This window comes from Camarhynchus parvulus, chromosome 10 (assembly GCF_901933205.1).
Source record: "Camarhynchus parvulus chromosome 10, STF_HiC, whole genome shotgun sequence".
NCBI classification, from domain to species: domain Eukaryota; kingdom Metazoa; phylum Chordata; class Aves; order Passeriformes; family Thraupidae; genus Camarhynchus; species Camarhynchus parvulus.
The window spans coordinates 19962244-19980370 of NC_044580.1; the positions used below are offsets into that span (position 1 = coordinate 19962244).

At 62.6% G+C, this 18127-nt stretch overlaps 1 protein-coding gene across 1 annotated transcript; it reads right to left on the reverse strand.

Annotated features, from left to right (window-relative positions):
* Positions 1–277: 277 nt before the first annotated feature.
* On the reverse strand, positions 278–5949 carry AP3S2 (adaptor related protein complex 3 subunit sigma 2). The gene is made up of 6 exons (XM_030955616.1): positions 5575–5949; positions 5232–5323; positions 5028–5139; positions 3989–4060; positions 1011–1118; positions 278–708 (listed from the first exon to the last, which is right to left on the reverse strand). Exons 1-6 carry the CDS (start codon positions 5641–5643, stop codon positions 580–582), a joined length of 582 nt encoding a protein of 193 aa, XP_030811476.1. The 5' UTR covers positions 5644–5949; the 3' UTR covers positions 278–579.
* Between the last annotated feature and the right edge of the window lie 12178 nt (positions 5950–18127).

The following is an 18127-nucleotide window of genomic DNA, read 5'->3' on the forward strand; positions in this document are numbered from 1 at the left end:
GGACACAGGGACACACTCCAGCAGCCCCAGCCTGGCCTGACCCTGCAAGCCCCCCAGGTCACTCAGCTCCCGTCCCTCTTGCTGCCACATCCCTGCTCCAGCATGTCCCCCTCACACTGTCCCCAGGGCACACAGCAGCTCCCATGAGTGACCCCCACCCAGCTGGGGCCCATCACAGAGAGCAGGACCAGGGCAGGGGACAGCCATGGCTGGGAGGATGGAGGGGACAACCTGCAGCTCCTGACAGAGCCGTCACTACAGGCACACTTTCACCTCTGGGAATCCCAAGAATCCCAGGAGAGGCAGGAGCCAACTCTTCCCCACAGTGAGGAGAGGCTCTGCATGTCCGCAGGGAGGGAGGGGAAGGAAGAGCAGCCTCCTTGTTGGGGAACCAGGGAGCAGAACTGAGCCCAGCTCCAGAGGAAGGGAGCCCCCCACCTCGTTCTCTGAGCCCCCCACCCGTTCTCTGAGCCCTGTCGCCCTCGGCCACCATCAGCCCTGTGTGCCACGTGGGCAGAGCCCCGGGAGGAGCCGGGGACCCCAGTTCTGCTCAGCAGGCAGCCCCCCAGCACGGGCTGCTCACATGAACTGTGACAGGTTGGGCACTTTGATGTTGATGTCCCCGATGTTGATGTTGCGGGGGATCTCGGGCAGGTTGATGTTCTTCACAGCCGACACAGCACGGGAAGGAGCAGCTGAGAGGCCTCCCTGGGGACAGAGGGACCGTGACCACTGGCCCCACCCCACAGCCCCTCCACAGCCTCCTCATGAGAAAGCTTCAATGGCCCGGGGTCATTATCCTCGACAAAGGAGCCACTTCCACGGGCAGCTCCCTGCACTCTTGACCAGCACCACTGGGCAGGGTGTCCCCAGCCCCATGCGAGGGCTCAGGCAGGCAGACACTGGGAGTACCCTGGATACCCCCCACGCCCACCCGTCCCCATGGGGGACCCCCTCGCAGCCCAGGGTCTGTCAGCTCCCAGGGGCAGAGCCACAGCATCACTGCTCACCTCTGCCTTCTCCAGCTTGCCCTGGGCCTCCACCTGCGCCACGATCTCGTTCATGTTGGTCTCCAGCACCATCCCACCGATCACCATCTCCTGCAGGATGTGGTGGACCTGCCAGGGAGGGAGGCAAGGAACAGAAGGCTGAGGGCCCGCACCTGGGAGTATGTCCGGGGCCAGCATCTCCCCAAAGGACACAAATCTACCCCTGCCCCCTTCTGAGCTGGCTGGAGAACAAAATGGTGGCCAAGGGGAGCCCCAAAGCTCCACTTTCCACCTGCACCCCACTGGAGATGACACCCACCCACCGGGCCCCTGCAGCAGCCAGATGCAACTGGTTCCACTGGCACAGCCTAGACACATGGCTGGTCCCTCCTGGGCCAGGTTACAGCAGGAATGTGGCCTAGAGATGACCCAGCAGGCAGCAGGGTCCTCATGGGGCAGACACTTCTCCCCAGAAGCTCTTTCTCCTCAGAAAGCCAGGCCAGAGCCTGGCCTCTCCACTGTCTCTGAGGAAGGTCAGGACTGTGACATGGGCACAGAAAAAGCACACAACTGCCAAGGGAGTCTGCTCCTTTCCTGGCATCCCTCGAGTTCAAGGATGAACAGCCAGGCAAGGCCAGTGCAATCACACAGCCAGAACAGGGAAAGGAACATTGCTGAGTTGCAACCCCAGAAACTGCAATCAGCCCCGAGGTGGCAGCCAGGCTGTGCTGGTGGCTACCACCCCCTTCAGCTCCTGCTCCTGGCTCCGCTCAGCGTTGCCTGCACAGTCAGCAGTTCCCAATGAGCCTCCAGCACAGATAATGGATTTATGGGTCCCAGATACTTCCGTGAAAGAGGCTACACAGGAGCACGGTTGGGTTATGAGATTGTTTTATGGTTTCACAGAGCCAGGCTACACTTGTGACACCTTGTGACCATCAGGACAGTGCTGGGGAGAATAAAGAACACGAGAGAAGGTGCAATCCCAGCAATTGCTGAGGGGCAATCCCAGCTCTGTGAGGTGACCCAGCCCAGGCTCCCCACAGCTCCTGTCCCAGTCCCACAGTGCCTGCAGCAGCAGCAGGTGTGCGGGATCAGCAGGGCACAGGGTGAGCCCCAGGCGGCTCTGGAACCCCCATCCCACAGCCCAGTCCCTGTGCATGCTGAAGCAGCTGGAGCAAGTGGCTCCCACAGCCTGAAAGGATATGGGATCATCGGGAAACGTTCCTTCAAGATCTGGCTTCAGCCCAAGCTGGCTCCAAACCAGCAGGGCAGAAATCTTGAGCAAGTTTTGTTTTCCAAGCCAAAGCACAGCACTTCCTGAGCAATCTGTGTTCCCTCTGGGACTCTGCAGCTGCTGAGTGCAGCTCACACTCCCCTCCGAGGTGGAAAGCAGGGCTGAGAGCTGAGCACAGCCCACCCTGAGCCCCCCTTGGACAGGGCATCCCTGCAGCTCTGAGGCTGGGGCTCCCAGCGCCGACAGCTACAAGCACTGGTGTCACTGGTGCCTGACCAATGCCCCCCTCCATCACCCCAGGCCTGCCACAGCTCTGGTCCCATGGCCCTGTGCTGCAGGCAGTGCAAGGTGGAACTTTAGGCAAAAAGAAAAATTACAGAATGCAGCCAAAGCTGCACCTGAAGCCCTGCCCAGGGAGACATTCACAGCCCTGGCTGGGGAAACACTCATGGCCCTGCCTGGGCATCCCAGGGGGAAAACCCGGGCCCAGCAGGACACACCAGCACACTCCCAGCACCCCAAACGCTGTCCCTCTGCAACCCAGCTCCAGGAAGCACAGGAACGTGAGTATATCTGAGAAATAAACATGTGCCAAATATAGAAAGAGACCGGAGGATGAACTGATAATGGCCAAGAGTTGAGTCAAAGCTGGGAAGCAGCAGGAGCATGGGATGGGAAGGGCTGGGAGAGCCTTGGTGACCGAGCTGGGGTCTGCACTACCAGAAACTCTCCTGAGAATGTTCTTGCAGGCAGGAGACGTCAGAGGAAGGGTGACCCCACTGCTGCTGGCCAAGGTGTGATGTGGCCTGCCCGCGGGCTGTGGGCTGGCCATGGGGCTCAGTGTTTTACATGCACAGCTCACGTAAAGCTGAGAGTAAGGCTGAGTGAAAAACTGCTGGCTCCTGCCCCTCCCACAGACTCAGCACCCAGAGCATATCCTCCCCCAGCTGTGGGCAGAGGTGACCTGGGCAGCTGCCAACACTTTTCCCACAGCTGCTCGGCCCTCCTCCCTCCTTTGATAAACACTTAGGGCAAACAGCGAAACCAAAGCCTGACCTCAGCAGCTGGCAACATAGAGATACCCGGGACCTGCTCACTCCCCCGCCCTGCCAGCTCCCCTGTTGGAATCACCAATGGAGAGGGAGCATTTTACTTTTTTTTTCCCCAGTGCTCTTTTTTGTTGATATGTTTTTGTCTCCAGCAAAGCAAGAAAATCTTGATCAACAGCAATGCAAGCCCAGCGCCCTCAGCCAAGCCTCCCCCCGCTCCAAGCCTATTCCTGGCTACCTATCCCCAGCCATCTTCAGCCTTGTGACCCAGGACATGATCTAAGAGGACGCTTCCTGCCCAGGATCTCCATCCAGCTCAAGAGGAAGAATTACAGGCTGTGGCTCAAACCAAAGTTTACCCAGCACTTTGAATTCCAAACACTCCCATTGTTCCTTCCCTTTCTTTCCCGGCAGCTGTAGTACAACGTTAACTCCCACGAGGTGTCACGGCCTGGAGCAGAGGCAGAACGCCCCAGTGCCAGGCCAGAGGCTGCCCAGCTGCAGCGGAGCTGGCTGTGCAGCACAGATCCACACTGACCACCCGGGCTGTCCTGGGGAGGTCACAATGTGAGTGCCTTTTAGAGAACACAGGCTGAAAGGTTGCCATACAGGACCTCAGTCCCCCCAAAGTGACCCCTGCCATCCCCACACTCTCCTGGCCAGCCCCAGCCCAGGAAATGCAGCTCCGGAGCAGCCCCGAGCCCAGCACCCACCTTGTCCATGTGGAAGATGAGGTCCAGCTCACAGACGTTCTCAAAGCACTTGTCCAGCGTCTCCACAAACACCTGGGACAGACGGAGACCAGGCAAGATGGTCACACCAACCCCATGGAATGCTCCAGGCACGGGACACAGGGACTGGAAAGCTGGAGAAGGACCTAGGCATGCTGGTGGCTGTGGCTGAACATGAGCCCAGGTGTGTCCAGGTGAGCGAGAGGCCACTGGCACTTGGCTTGTGTCAACCCCAGCATGGACACAGGCCCAGGGCAGTGCCTGTCCCCTGAGCTGGCACTGCTGGGGCACCTCCAGCTCTGGGCCCCACCTGCCAGGAGAGACCTGGAGGGGCTGGAGCGTGTCCAGAGCAGGGAACGGAGCTGGGAAGGGGCTGGAGCCCCAGGAGAGGCTGAGGGAGCTGGGAAAAGGCTCAGCCTGGAGAAAAGGAGGCTCAGGGGCACCTTCTTCCCATATCCTGGTGTTTAAAGGGTGGCTACAAAGCTGGAAACTCCTGTCATGCAAGGAGGCACATGGAAAGACACAGAACGATGGGTACAAGTTCCTCTTGGGAGACTCCAATAAGGTTCAAGAGGAAAATTTTTTCCAAAGAAACAGCCGGTGAATAATCTCCATGAGGAAGTGAGGGATTCCCCAACACTGGGTATTTTTCACATGCCAGGGTGTTGGGAATTGTCTAGGCCATGCTTTGGCAAGAAAGGCTGGACCAGACAATCCCTGAGGTCCCTTCCAACCTGGGATTCCAGAATCCTAGCATTAACGCTTGGACTTGGTGCTCCCAAGGGAGTTTTCCACCCTGAATGATTCTGTGTGTCTATTTTTAAAGACATCCCTTCAGACTGCCTTCCCTGCTGCTCCCAGGTGAAGAAGCCGTGTAGAAGCTCAGGGCATACGTGCAGCCCCCCTCCCCACGCCCGCCCCGAGGGCTTCTCAGGCCTTTCAGAAGGGCTGGCACAGGGCTGGCACGGCCACGAAACGGCCCTGAGTGGTGCCAGGGCAGCTGGGCGCTGCGGGGACGCACCTGGATGAGGTCCAGGATGCCCAGCTCGCTCTCGGAGGAGTCCACGCAGAACACGAAGTACAGCGTGGCGTAGTGGCGGTAGATCAGCTTGTAGTCGGAGCCGCCGAACAGGCTGTGGGGACACGGGCACGGCTGAGGGGCTCGGGGACAGCCCGGCACTCTGCGGGCTGCGGACAGCCCGGCACGGCCCCTCCCGGCCGCTACCTGCCGCACTCCAGGAAGTTGCAGATGTGGTCATCGCGCTTCAGCACCAGGTGGAAGGTGTCACGGATGATCTGCTGCTGCACCTCTTCTGCCTGCAGGAGGAGACGGTGGCTGGGCGCCCGTGGCACCCGCGGCTCCGGGCCACACGGCGGTCCCGGTGCCAGCCGTGGCTGACCCTCGGCATCCCGAAGGACACGGCCAGGGCAGCGGCAGGCGCCGCAGCGACCGCCCTGCTCCCGGGACACCCCCAGCCCTGCACTGCTCCCGGCCCCGCAGCGGGCTCAGGCACCCCCCGCCGCAGCCCAGCGGCGGCCCCGGCCCGGTGCCGGCCCCGGTGGCGCACCAGGTGCTGGTAGAAGCGGACGAGCCGCGGCTTCCCGTGGTTGTTGAACACGAGGATGGCGTTGATCATCCCGGCGGCGCGTCGGGCCGGGCCGGGCCGGGAGCAGCACTGGCAGCAGCACCGCGGCCGCACACCCACCGCAGGAAGCCCCTCGGCCGCCCCGGAAGCGCACCGGGCTCCGGTGGGCTGAGCCCGGGGTGACCCTGCGGTGCGCCGGGCCGCGGGAGCGATCAAAGCCGCTCCTGGGCGGCTGCACCGCGCCTGCCGCCGGGGCGGGCTCGGCCGTTCCTCGCAGCCCGACGGGGCAGACGGGCAGGCCTGGAGCCGGGATGCGGCGGCCGCTGCCCGTGCCGGGACCACCGGGACCACCGGGACCGCTGCTCCCCGCGCGCGCCGCCAGGGGGCGCGCCAGCCCCGCCGCGACCGGCGCCGCGCGCAGGGGGCAGGGCTATGTGCTGGGCCACGCCCTCTTTTAAAGGGCTAGCGACTCTGTCTGCCTGAAGGGCACCGGCAGGGGCAGAGCTCACCGGCCGCTGCCCGGTCCCGCCTCCCCCAGCGCGGGCACACACCGGCCAGGGCACGCAGTAACGCCCTGCGCTGGGGACTGCGAGAACAGGGCGGGGCAGTCCCGCGGGGCACCGGGCGCTAGCCACGGGCCCTTCCTCGGAGGGCAACGACACGGCTCCTCGGGACCGGCGGGCACGGCGGGGGACATGGAGGGCAGGGAAAAGAGGGTCAGTGCGCGCCGCGCGGGGCGGGGAGGAACGAGGAGGGAAACGGGAGGAACGGCGGGACCGGCGGCGGCACACCGCGCGTCCTGATTGGCTGGGGCGGCTGCGGCCTCGGGCCTTCCCCTTCCGATTGGCTGAGGCGGCAGCCTCATGAATCCGCGTTCTGATTGGCTGTGATGGCCGCATCCGTCTGAATCCGCGTTCTGGTTGGCTGAGGTGGCCGCATCCTTCTGAATCCGCGTCCTGATTGGCTGAAGCGGACGGGCAGCGGCTCCGTGACAGCCGGCGGTGCCGGGGCTGGCCCGGGCCTGCTCCGGGTCCCGCTCCCGCTCCCGCTCCCGGGCCGGGTCACACGGCGCACCCCGCTCTGTGCCCCGCTCTGTGTCCTGCTCTGTGTCCCGCTTTGTTCCCCGCCCCGCGTCCCACCCGTGTCCTGCCCGGTGCCCCGCTCCGTGCCCCGCTCCGTGCCCCGCTCCGTGCCCCGCCAGGTACAGCCGCTGGCCGGGCACCCCGGGATGCAGAGCCCCGAGCCTCCTGCGCCCCGTCACTGTCGGCAAATCCCTGTGCGGGCAGAGCCGTCCGCGGGCCACGTGCGGGGCGAGGCCGGCCGGGCATTGGAGAGGGAAGCGACATTTGGGGACCGGTAACACCGGCGGCTCCGGGCTGGGCAGCAGCAGGACGTGACGGGAAGCTGGGCGGCCCCAGACAGGCGGGGGGGTGTGAGCACCGGCAGGGGCAGCGGGGACAGGGCAGGGAGCTCAGTTCTCACCACGAACACACAAAAAAAAACAAACCAGGAAAGCAGAAGTGAGCCCAGACAAAAGGCTGCGTGTGGAGACTAACTCCACTGCGATTAGTCCGGCCGGCGCCACCTGCTTCCATGGAGATGAGAATCTCCCGACACACCAGCCGAATCACGGCTGCCTCCGCACGCTCCTTCTGCTATGGGGAGGAGACCCTCCTCCTCCTCCTCCTCTTCTTCCTCCTCTTCCTCCTCCTCCTCCTCCTTCTCCTCACGATGGGAGCCAAGCCCGCAGCCCGCAGATCCTTGGCTGTTGCCACCCACTCTCCTTCCCGTGCCACATCTCACCGCATCCCTCCCTTTGGGGACCGGCGGCCTCCTGCCACTCCATCCCCACAGCCACGTACCTCTCCCTCTGCCTTCTTGGGGCAGCCAACAGCACCCCTTTCCCAAACCCTCCAACTTCTGAATCTCCTGCTCCCCTTCCCACGCCGCATCCCATCTCGCTCCCTCCTCTGGCCACCTCCTGCCACCCACCGTGGCCTTTCCCTCCGCCTCTTTGTGTCGGGTGAACAGCATCCCCCCAAACCTCTCCAATTCCTGTAACACCCCTAATTCCTCTCATCCCATCTTTGGGGAGAGAGGAGTCCTTGCCATCAACCCCTACAAGGTTTTGGGGTGCACATGAGCTTTCCCACCGCCATGGCGGAGGACAGCGACGCCCAGCTGGATCTGGGTCTCCTGAGAAGGTCACCCCCTCCTCGGCATCATTCCGTGGGGTCACAGTCCCACGAAATGAGGGGTGAGGTAGAGAATGACCCCCGTGCTGCGGGAGGGGACTAATGCAGGGGCAGCGTGGGCACAGGGACCACTCCCACCCCCGGTGCCCCCACCTCCGACCCCCCCAAAACGGTACCGAGGGCGACCCCGGCTCCGGTGGACGGTGCTGCTGCAGCGGGCGGGGCGGTTCGCCGTGCTCGGGCAAGTTGAGGAGGGGGAGGAAGATGAAGGGCGGGCGAGTTAGGAGGAGCTGCTTTGCATCCCTTCACGTCAGCCCTGCCTCATTCCCTCCTTCTTCCTTCCTGCGCACCCAGCGCCGGGCCCGGAGCCGCCGCCGCCGCCCCGTGGAGCCGCCGGTGAGTCCTCACCGGACCCCCCCGTGCCCCTAAAGCCCACCCACCGCCCCCGCTGCCCGGGGGGGCACAGCAGCGGGGACACCGCGATGTCGCCGCCGTCCTGCCCCGCGCCGCCGAGACCGGAGCGATGGCGGCGGGAGGAGCGGGGCGGGCGGGGGTCCCGGTCCGCGCCTGGGGCCGCCCCTCCGGGAGCCCCCCCGGAACTTTCCCCGTGGCCGCGCTCAAACTTTCTCGGCCGGGAAAGTTGCGGGAGGGCGCGGGGCGGGGGCCGTGACCTGTTGCGGGCGGGGGGAGCACCGGGAGGGACCCGCGGCGCGGAGCGATGCTCGGGCCGGGCCCCGCGGCGGGGAGCGATGCTCGGGCCGGGCCCCGCACCGCGGCTCCGCTGCCCGGCCCTGCCCCGAGTTCCCGCAGTTTCCCGGTGTTTGCGAGCGGCCAGCGGGAGGGGTCCCGGGTGGGCCCCCCCGTTCGCGGCGGCAGAGCGCTGCGGGGAGTGCGGGGAGGCTCTGGCTGGTGCCGCACCAGGCGGGTCCCGCTGCACCTTCAGCCCCGGAACACCCCGGGCTGTCCCCGTGTGGGACCTCCCGGTGCTCCGGGGGGGCTCCGTGGGGATTGGGGGCCCTTTGAGCTCTGTGCCCAAACAAGGGCCCGAGGGGAGCCGTGTGAAAGCCCTCCGGAGCTCTGGCCCTGACAGCGCGTGATGGATAAATAAGTTATAATGAATTCATTAGTCGAGCATTAGGATTTTTCTTGTGAGGAGCTGTGCAGGAAGAGAAGGGTGACCAGGGCGAATAGGGGCAGCCCAGAGCCTGACCTGCCCTGGAGTGGAGCCTGACCCCACCCCAGGTCCAAAGCCTGCAGCTCCGTCAGCCTCCCTCCCACCTCCCACACCCTGCTCCCGTGTCCCGTGTCTCACTCTGCTCCCCACACGGAGCTCCTGCCCCACAGCACGCTCCTGTGTCCTGTACCACTCTGTGTTCCCCACACGGCGCTCCCAGGCGTGCCTTGGTCACTCCTCTAGCCCGGGTTTGAGCTGTCCCCCCCGAGCTGTGGGTCCAATTGGCTCCCACCGGGCACAGCTGGATGCTGTGGGTGCTCAGGCTGGCCACAGGGTTAGACAGACACATCCTGGGCTGGAGGCAGGCTCCAGGCACGGTCCCGGGGTGGCCAGGCCCTGGCTGGCCGTGGGGAGCAGCAGCTGGGGCGCTGCTGGCCGGGTGTGCCCGTGCCCTGCTGCCACCCTGGTGACAATGTCCTCACTGCCCGAGCTGCCTGGAGCGGGCACGTCCCCTCGCCTGGGCCCAGCTCCTCTCCTCGAGCAGCTCTGCGTCGGTGCCCTGTCTGTGGGTCACACTGTCCCCCCAAAAGGGGAAACAGGAGCTCTGCTGCACCCCAGGACTGCCCCAAACCCGGGGGTGCCTCGCAGGGTCCGACGCGGGTCCCTGCAGCAGCGGGACTGGAGCATCTCTGCTGCTGCAGGTCACGGCTCATGTTGGCATTTTGGGCTTGGTTTAATCCCTGAGAAAGTGTTTGTTTTGGGCAGTTTTACTGGGCCATTTTAATTTATCAGCTAGTTTGGGAATCACGGTGTGGAGAGGGAGGAGCACAGGCGCTGTCTGGCTTTGCTCTCTGGCTGGGAGCACTGAGGAATCTCCAAAGCAGTGTATTTGTACTGCCAGCAACGTGCCAGCATCACAGCCCATGGGAGAGAGGCTGCCCGCGCTCCTTTATTTCAGTTACTCCTGGTGGAGGAGTCAGCCCCAGCTCAGCCCAGTCTCTGGGCATGTCCCTGGGGGCTGCCAGCCCAGAGCCAGTGATGAGGGGCAGCCTTGTGCCAAGGGGCTTCCTGCTGGGTTTGTGGCACTGTGCCACCCGCTCCCAGATTTGGGCTTTCCCAAGCCCCATCACGTCCCTGGCTCACACAGTGCCCCTGTCTGGGCTCAGGTGCCAGCTCCTGGAATGCCCCAGGTGCCTGCTCGGGGCACGTGTGCCACGGAGGTGGGGCAGTGGGGCTGGAGGAATGCTGCAGGATGGCCGGGATGGGATGTGCCAGCAGTGCCAGCAGTGCCGGCAGTGCCAGCAGTGCCCAGTCCATTCCTTTGTGCTGCCTGTGGCTAGAGTCCTCAGGGTGAGTCATGCCCTTCGCAAAGGGCTTGGCCTTGGGGACAGAGGCTGTGATCAGTGTTCTCCTTTTGTTCCTCTGTCCCACATTTTCCCCTCAGCTCCCTGCACCCCCTCTCCTCCTTCTCCTGCCCCTGGCTGTGGGTCACAGTGGGGCTGGTGTGGGAGAAGCCCTGGCCCAGCCCGTGCCCTGCATTCCCTGAGCCCCAGTTCCTGCCTAAAGCACGGTGAAATGTGCATGTCAGAGGGGAAGGAGGTGCTGCTGCCGAGCTGTGGAGGAAGGCCTGTGTTTGTGTGTTTGGGGGGTCTGTGTTTGCACACAGGGAGGCTGCTCTGCTCGCCTGGCTGCAGCCTCAACAGAGGGCTCTCCCCCTGAAGGGAACAAGCAATGATGAACTTTCTTTCCCAGACTTTAAATGAAAGGGGAGAAACACGTTTTGACTTTTCCTGGCCTTTCCTTGCAGCTGTCCATCTGTTGTTTGAGTGACAGTCGGGTATTTCTGGTGCAAATTAACAGGAACAATATGTCAGCACCTGCGGGCGGCTCTGCAGTGTCCTGTGCTGTCGCCTCCTGGTCCTCAGAGGGTTTGGACAATGTTCCCTGCAAAGTGTCACAGTTTTTAGTTAAAGTGGCCGGTGTCTGGGTCTTTGCTGTGCAGAGCAAAGACAAACTTGCGGGAAGTTCACATGAATGTTCTCCAGGCTGGCTCCGGGGATAACCCAGGCACAATGGGGTGCTGGGGAGCCCCGTGGCTGTGAGAGGCAGGGAGGGCTGGTGGGACAGGGTACATCCTGTGGCCCTGGAGATTCAGCACCAGATTGCTCCAAGCCCCATCCAGCTGGACCAACAGGGATGGGGCAGCCACAGCTTCTCTGGGCAGCCTGTGGCAATTCCCTGCCCTCTGTCGGTCTGATGCCATCCTTCCTGGCACTCCAGACTGTCCCCAGTCCTTCTCTGGCTCTCTTGGAGCCCCTTTAGGCACTGGAAGGAGCCCTGGGTCACCCTGCAGGTGTCTGCTCTGCAGACACTGGCACAGGCAGGGCTTGGCACAGAGCAGAGCCGGCCGGGCTGTGCGGGCAGCACAGGCAGAGCGGGCAGGGAGCAGGAGGAAGCAGCACACAGCCCTGCCCATTGTTTCACTTCCACTTCTCCTCCGTGGGGAGCTGCCTGGTGCCCGGGCAGTGCACAGCCCTGACGTGGAGCTGTGGAACAGGAATTTCCTGCGGGTGGGACGGTGCTCGAGCCTGCACGGAGCCCTCGCTGTCCCTGAGCCCCCCAGCAGGGCTGGCTCCCTCCCTGGGCACGGCTGGCACTGGCCCCCAGCCCTCAGAGCCACACCAGGCTGGAGCCCACGTCCTGCCCGTGCTGGGGGGGACCTGGACAAGGAGAACAGGGAGAGGAAGGACGGGCAGAGCTTCCAGAGGAAGCTCTAAATTTATCTTTCCTGTTTCTCAGCAGCAGCATTGTCTCATGCCCATTCTCTGTGGTGTCGGGCATTCTCCCCTCTCTGCCTCTCTCCTGGCACCTGTCCCTCACCACGTTATCCCGGTTTAACCAGCTCTGTCTCTCCCCTTCTTTCGCTTTCAAGTTTTAATCCTGGTGAGCTCCTGGCTGCTTTTCCCTTCTCTCACCTCCGGTCTGTTCCCACACCCACCATCCCAGGGCCCTCCCCATGTCCCGCAGCCCCAGCCCTGCCCTGGGGGTTAAACTGGGGACTGGGTGGTTTCCAGTTCCCCTGGGCTCAGGACTGGAACCCACGAGCAGAAGAGAGAGAACAGAGAACAGAGGCGGGAGGTTTGCCTTTGTCCAACCCATGATGGGCTGCTCTGAAGGGAGAGCTTCTCCTTGGAACCATTTTGGTTTGACAGGACCTTTGAGATCACAGAAGCCTCAGGGCAGCCTGGCCCGCTCATCCCAAGCTCCCCAAGAGATGCTGCACATGACCAGGCAGATCAGGGTCACTCTGGGCTGGCTGGGAGGGTCAGGGACACCCTGGGCTGGCTGGGTGGATTGGGGATGCCCAGGACCAGCCTGGCTGGTGGCTGCTCTTGGGAAGAATGGTTTTTCTGGTTAGGATGGATGTTCCAGGGAACTGCTTCCCTTCCCAGTCAGTGCACAGGGATTGTGAGGGTCTCCTTCCTCACAAAGGACTTTCTACTCTGAATCCTGACCCCTCTGCCCTCCAAAACGTAGGCATGTTAAACTCCCAGCCCAAGCACCTCCCTGCTCCATGGCAGTCAATTCTTTGTTAGTTTATTGAGCCGGCTGAGCGTCGCCCCTGCCAGGCGCAGACTGAGCTGCCCTGCTGGCTCTGCCCTGGGCTTTGCTGCAGAGCCTCCAGTTTGTCCTTGCTGTGGCCACGCTGTGCCTGCTGTGCACAGAGCCACCAGCCCTAGAGGTGTTCCGAGGCTGTGTGGATGTGGCACCTGGGGACAGGTTTTGGTGGTGGCCTCGGCAGTGCTGGGGAGTGGCTGGACTCTGATCTCAGAGGGTTTCTCAGCCCTGGGCTCACATGTGGGGGCACCAGCTCCCTGGGAGCTCACGCCCCTCAGAGGGGCTCTGAGCTGGGGCCAGGAGTGCCCTCTGCTTCCCCAGAGGCAGAGCCGAGGCCAGAGCTGGGCGAGTGTCCCCTGCCAGAGCTCTGAGTCTCTGCCGGGTCCCTCCATCCATCGCATCTGCCTTGGCCCCCCCGCCTGCCCCAGCAGGGCCCGGCTGGGCATCCCCTGCCCAGAGCTGGCCAGGCCTGCGGGGGCTCCAGGGTCTGCTTTGGCTCTGTGGTTAGCAACCAGGGACACACAGAAGGAAATTATTTCAACAGCCAGGTATCGTGCGTGCTTATGGGAGTTTCTGGCCGTGACAAGGAAGGGCACAAAGTACAGGGCTTGTGTAGGTTGGGATGAGAATGGGGAGGGCAAGTGGTACAGAGCCCAGGGTGAGCCAGAGCTGCCAGAACCAAGGCAGAGACAGCCCAGCCTCACTGAGACCTCGGGAAATATTAATGAGCAAATGGTGCAGATATCCCCACCCTCCCGCTCAGGAGCGGGATTTGCCCACTGCATCTCCCTGCATCACCCAGCCAGCCCTGTCTGAGCCCTGCGTGCCAGGCAGGTGACCCATTCCCAGTGCCCCCAGTGCCCCCCATGCCCCCAGTGCCCCCAGTGCCCCCGGTGCCCCCAGGCCAGGCGCACCCAGCACTGGCTCTGTTTTCAGGAACAGGACAGCCCTGAGCTGCAGGGCCCTGGGCAGTGCTCCCAGGGGTGTCAGGTTCTGTCCCTGTCCCCTGTCCAGCCACTGACACTCTGGACAGCAGTGCCAGGCCTGTTCTTCCAACTCCTTTGCAAAAGATAAATATGTGTATTTTGTATAAAATCCCGGCCTGTGCCCGGGGTCAGGAGCACTGCAGGAGCTTTCACAGCATGATGACACACGAAAGCACATGAGCAATAAGTGGGAATTACATTTCACCTTGGCCCTGTGAGCAGCAGCCAAATCCTCTGCTGGGTGGATCTCAGAGGTGCTGGCCATGCAGACGTGGTGCTGTGGGGGCAGCAGGCACAGCTGGCTCTGGGCCATAAGGGGATGTGTGTCCTCCACACCTGGCTTGGGTCAGCCCTGGGCTGGGAATTCATGAACTGCCACCAGCAGGGACCTTTGTCCGGTGCCTCCTGCTCCATCTGTCCAACCCAGCCTCCCAAACGCTCGCTCGTCCTGACCTGCTCAGCTGTGCAGAAAAGGATCTGAAACGTTTCCCGCCTTGGGGATCTGAAAGTAGAAGTGGTGTTGGCAGCTGTGCAGCTGGGTTTGTTCCTGTACGGGGGGACACGTCAGAGCGCCTCGTGGGGCTGGGACACTCCCAGGTGGCCGGCCCAGAGCCTGGTGTGGGTGCCAGGGGGCTCAGTGCTCCCCAGTTCCCCCCATGCCTCCTCCTGCCATGGTGGGAAGCTCTGGTTGCCTCCCCTGTGTTCGCTGGGCTCTGTGGGAGGTGGCACTCACCGTGTGTGGGACTGGGCTGCGTGGGCTGAGCTGCACAGCTGCTTCCTTGTGCCACAGGTGATCCCTGAGCCGCAGAGCCCGGTGTCCCCCCTGCAGGTTGCTGGGACCTTCCCCAGCACCGAGGCACACCAGGGCTGCTGGTGCCGTGCTCGGGGTGTCCCGGGGGCTGTGGCACACAGGGGCAGTTTCTCCAGGGCAGAACAGGCTCAGAATCTGGGGCTGGGGCACAGACACAGCATGGAGTGTCCCTGCCCTGCAGCCCCTCTCCTTCCCCAGCACAGCCCTCCAGCAGACACACACGTGGAGGATTACCCGCTTCAGTATTAGTTATCACGCTCAAATCAGTGCCCCTCAGCTAGGATTAACTCATACCCAGCCCTGTGCAGGGACAGCAGGCACAGGGAGGGTGGCAGAGCTCAGTGTGCCCGGCTGTGGGGGCACAGCATCCCTGGCAGCCCCAGCCCTGCAGGAGCCTCTCTCCAGCTGGGATGAGCTGCAGGAGAGCAGTGGGAGCTGCTTGTGCTGTGCTGGGCCCTGCTGAGGCTCCTGTGTGCTGGGGGCTCTGAGGGGCAGCGTGTGCCCCGTGCAGGGCTCAGGGGGTGCTCCTGGGACACTGAACCTGTCAGCAGATTTTGCTGTGGGTGAAGGTGCTGTTCGCCTTCCTCAGTGCCCCTAGCTCTGGCTGGACACCCTGGTGCCAGGATCTGAGCCAGCCCTGGGTTTCCATTTCTCTGTCCTCGCAGCCCCGCACAGGACAGAGCCTGGGGACACAGGGACAGGCCCAGGAGCCACTGTCCTGCAGAATGGATGGGCTCCACGCATGGAAATGGCAAAACTGGACTGAAATTGTTCCAGGATAAGGGCAGTGATGCTGTGGAAAGCAACACCCTCAAGTGAGACCCTTCCCACTGTGGGGATCTGCCCTTGCACCTGAGCAGTTCTTTCACATCCCTGTGTTCCCTTTGGGGTGACAGACATTTGTGTCATTTTGGGTTTTCCTCTTTTACAGCCAGCTGGGTCGCACACACCAGGATTCCTGAGCTCCTCCTGCCTGTGTGTTGTCTCCTCAGACCTCTGGCCACGTTTATGGCTCTGCCCCAAAGTCCCAGCAGTTTACGATTAACCCCAGCCTGGGGGTGCTGAGCAGGAGCTGTGTCCAGCAGGGGTGATGCCACATGGGCTCAGGATGTTCCTGTCACCCTCACCCCGGGGTGCTTTAGGGTCAGATGGCATCACCTGGGTCTCTGCAGGACACCAGGGTGCCCACCTGCTGTCCTGGGGGCTCCATCTCCCTTTGTCCCACTGCTCTCCCCCGGCACCTTGGTTCCTTTGGGCTCTTTGGGCGCTTTGCTCCATCTCCACACCCGAGGCGCTGTTAACCCCTGCCTGTGCAGAGGATGCCAACGGGGCAGTGCTGGGACTCACAGACCCGGGCAGAAGCCCTGTTGGGTCTTTCCAGGCAGGGCTGGATGCTGGCAGGGATTTGCAGGGCAAAAGGGGCTGCACCCGCGCTTTGCCCTCTGCTCCCTGCAGGGCCCAGCAAGCATCAGGGCCTGGGTTTGCCTCTGCCACAACCATCCCTGATCTTTCCCTGCCAGGTTTTGGGGGTGACCTGGATTCGCACTTGCTCCTGCAGGTTTGTTTGCCTGGGGTGTTTGCTCCTTCGTTGTCCAGAGGAGCAAACGGTGAGGTGGTGAAGGTAGTCCCGTTGCAGAGTCCCTTTCCTGCTGTCCCCATCTGCGTGTGTGAGTGCTGGGAGTGGGTTTGTCAGCGCCTCGGCGCCTTTCAGGGGCTCCGCAAAGAGCAGATTTATTTTCTGCTATGCTGAGAATTAGCTCCCCTTTCTTCCTCTTCCCTCTGCCCCCGCTGGAAAGAGAGAGAATGCAGGGAAGAAGAAAGGATTTCCATCGCGGCGGTGATTGGCACAGCCCTGAATGAGAGGTCATTCCAGCCGGCTCTTTCTTTTCAGGGCCCTTTTTTCCTGCTCCCTGTATTCAGGCTGGCAGCATTCTTTCTTTTCAAAGCTCCTCTGTCTGTCTCTCTCTTCCCCCTCCTTTATTTTTCATCCCTTTTCTTTACTTTTGCTGTCTTTTCATTCTGTTTTTCTCCACCCCCTTGGGGCTCCATTTTTTTCTTTCCCTTTTCCTCTATTCAGTTCCTTTTTTTCTCCTCGCATCTCTTTTGAATAGCTCGGCTATTTTCGGAGAGGAAAGGGACTGTGCCGGGGAGAAGCCGTTACAGCAAGGAGGAACTTGAAAGTCTTTTCTTTCCCTGTTTATTTCGTTTAAAAGCAAAAATTGTTTTCCAAGGCAGAGCCAGGGTTCTGTGTGGAGCCTTTGAAGGCAGGCTGGGACAGCAGCAGGGCTGGGGGCCCTCCCTGCTCCTGGAGAACCCATTTACTGCTGGTGCCAAACCCCTGGAGCACCGGGGCTCTGTGCTGCCTTGCCTGGGGGTGCTGCCACAGGGGTCCAGGCAGCAGCAGCCCCTCTCCCTCAGCTCTCCCCACACCACTTACCTGGTTTGAGGGCTCTTGCTGCCTCTGGGCTCAGAGCAGCAGCATTTGTAGGGATGGGGTGACCGTGATCCCTAAGGGCAGGTCCTGGAGCTCTCTGCTGCAGCACATACCTGGTGCAGGGGGAATGGAGGGAGGGTTTGTTCCAAAGGCGGGTGGGGGGCTCACACAGGGAGCCCGTGAGGACTCGTGGGATGTGCCAGCTGTGCAGGTGCCAGCTGTGCAGGGGCCAGGTGTGCAGGGGCCAGCTGTGCAGGTGCCCCTCGGTTGTGCCCAGTCCCTGCGCTCAGACCGGAGGGACACAAGGTGCCAGGCTCCCCAGAGCAGTGACAGGAGGGGTCTCACACCCCTCCCCAGGGCCCCGGGGTCCCATGGCTCTGAGGAAAGCAGGTGAGTCTCAGCAGGTGAGGCTGGGCCCATCACTGCTCCAGGTGCCACCAGAGCTCAGCTCACTGTCCCCGCTGCCATGCTCTGGGAGGGCAGAAGGGCTGGAAGAGCAGGCCTGGAGCTCTGCGAATATAGGGAGGAGGTGTTGAGCCCTGTGCCATGGCAGCAGCTTGGGAAGGCAGGTGGGGCCCAGAAGAACGCCCTTCCCAAACGCTCCCTGCCTGGGCACCACTCTGGGCATGAGCCATCGGTGGCTTTGGTGCAGCTTCAGTGGGGCTTTGGTGTGGTGTTGATGCAACTTTGGTGAGGTTTTGGTGAGGTTTTGATGCACCTTTGGCTGCTCACAGACCACCCCAGCATTTGCTCTGGCTCAGCCCGTACAAGGTTCCCTAAGAGACCTCCCCGAGCAGGGACGGTGCTGGCGGCCACAGGCCTGCTCTGGTGGCCTCCTGGCTGTGCCACCATCAGGAGTGCCATGCAAGGGACCCCAAGTCAGAGCCAGGCTCCTTCCCTGCCCCTCCACTGCTCCCAGAGCCCGGAGCAGCCTGCCTTCCTCCCCTCTTTCCCTGACCCCCTGCCCCAATGGATGCAATCAGGACTCTGGTTTTCAGGAAACACCTTTCCCCCTTGTTTTGCTGTCACACAGAATTTGAGGAGGAGCTGCTGGCTTCCGTGCTGGCTGTGTTGGGATCATGGAGTCAGGGATCCCCACATCTGGAGGGACCTCAGGGATCACCTGTCCAACCTTTTCTGGGAGAAGTCCAGACCGGAGCAGAGGGGCTGCAGGTCAGGGCTGTCAGGGCTGCACGAGGGTGGCAGGGCGCTGTCACCCCCTGTCCTTGGCCACCTTTGGGTGGGGGCAGGGGCGTGGGCTGCGGGAGGGCAGAGCGGGGCCAGGGCCCGTGGTTAATTAAACAGATCATTCCTTTC

Bases quoted from the DNA above. Each gene is read 5' to 3' on its own strand.
- AP3S2 (XM_030955616.1), bottom strand. From the start codon at position 5,643: ATGATCAACGCCATCCTCGTGTTCAACAACCACGGGAAGCCGCGGCTC. The intron at 4,061-5,027 runs GTGCGTCCCCGC...CGTCTGTCCCAG, and splicing joins GCATCCTGGACCTCATCCAG to GTGTTTGTGGAGACGCTGGA. The intron at 1,119-3,988 runs GTGGGTGCTGGG...CCTCCCTGGCAG, and splicing joins TCATCTTCCACATGGACAAG to GTCCACCACATCCTGCAGGA.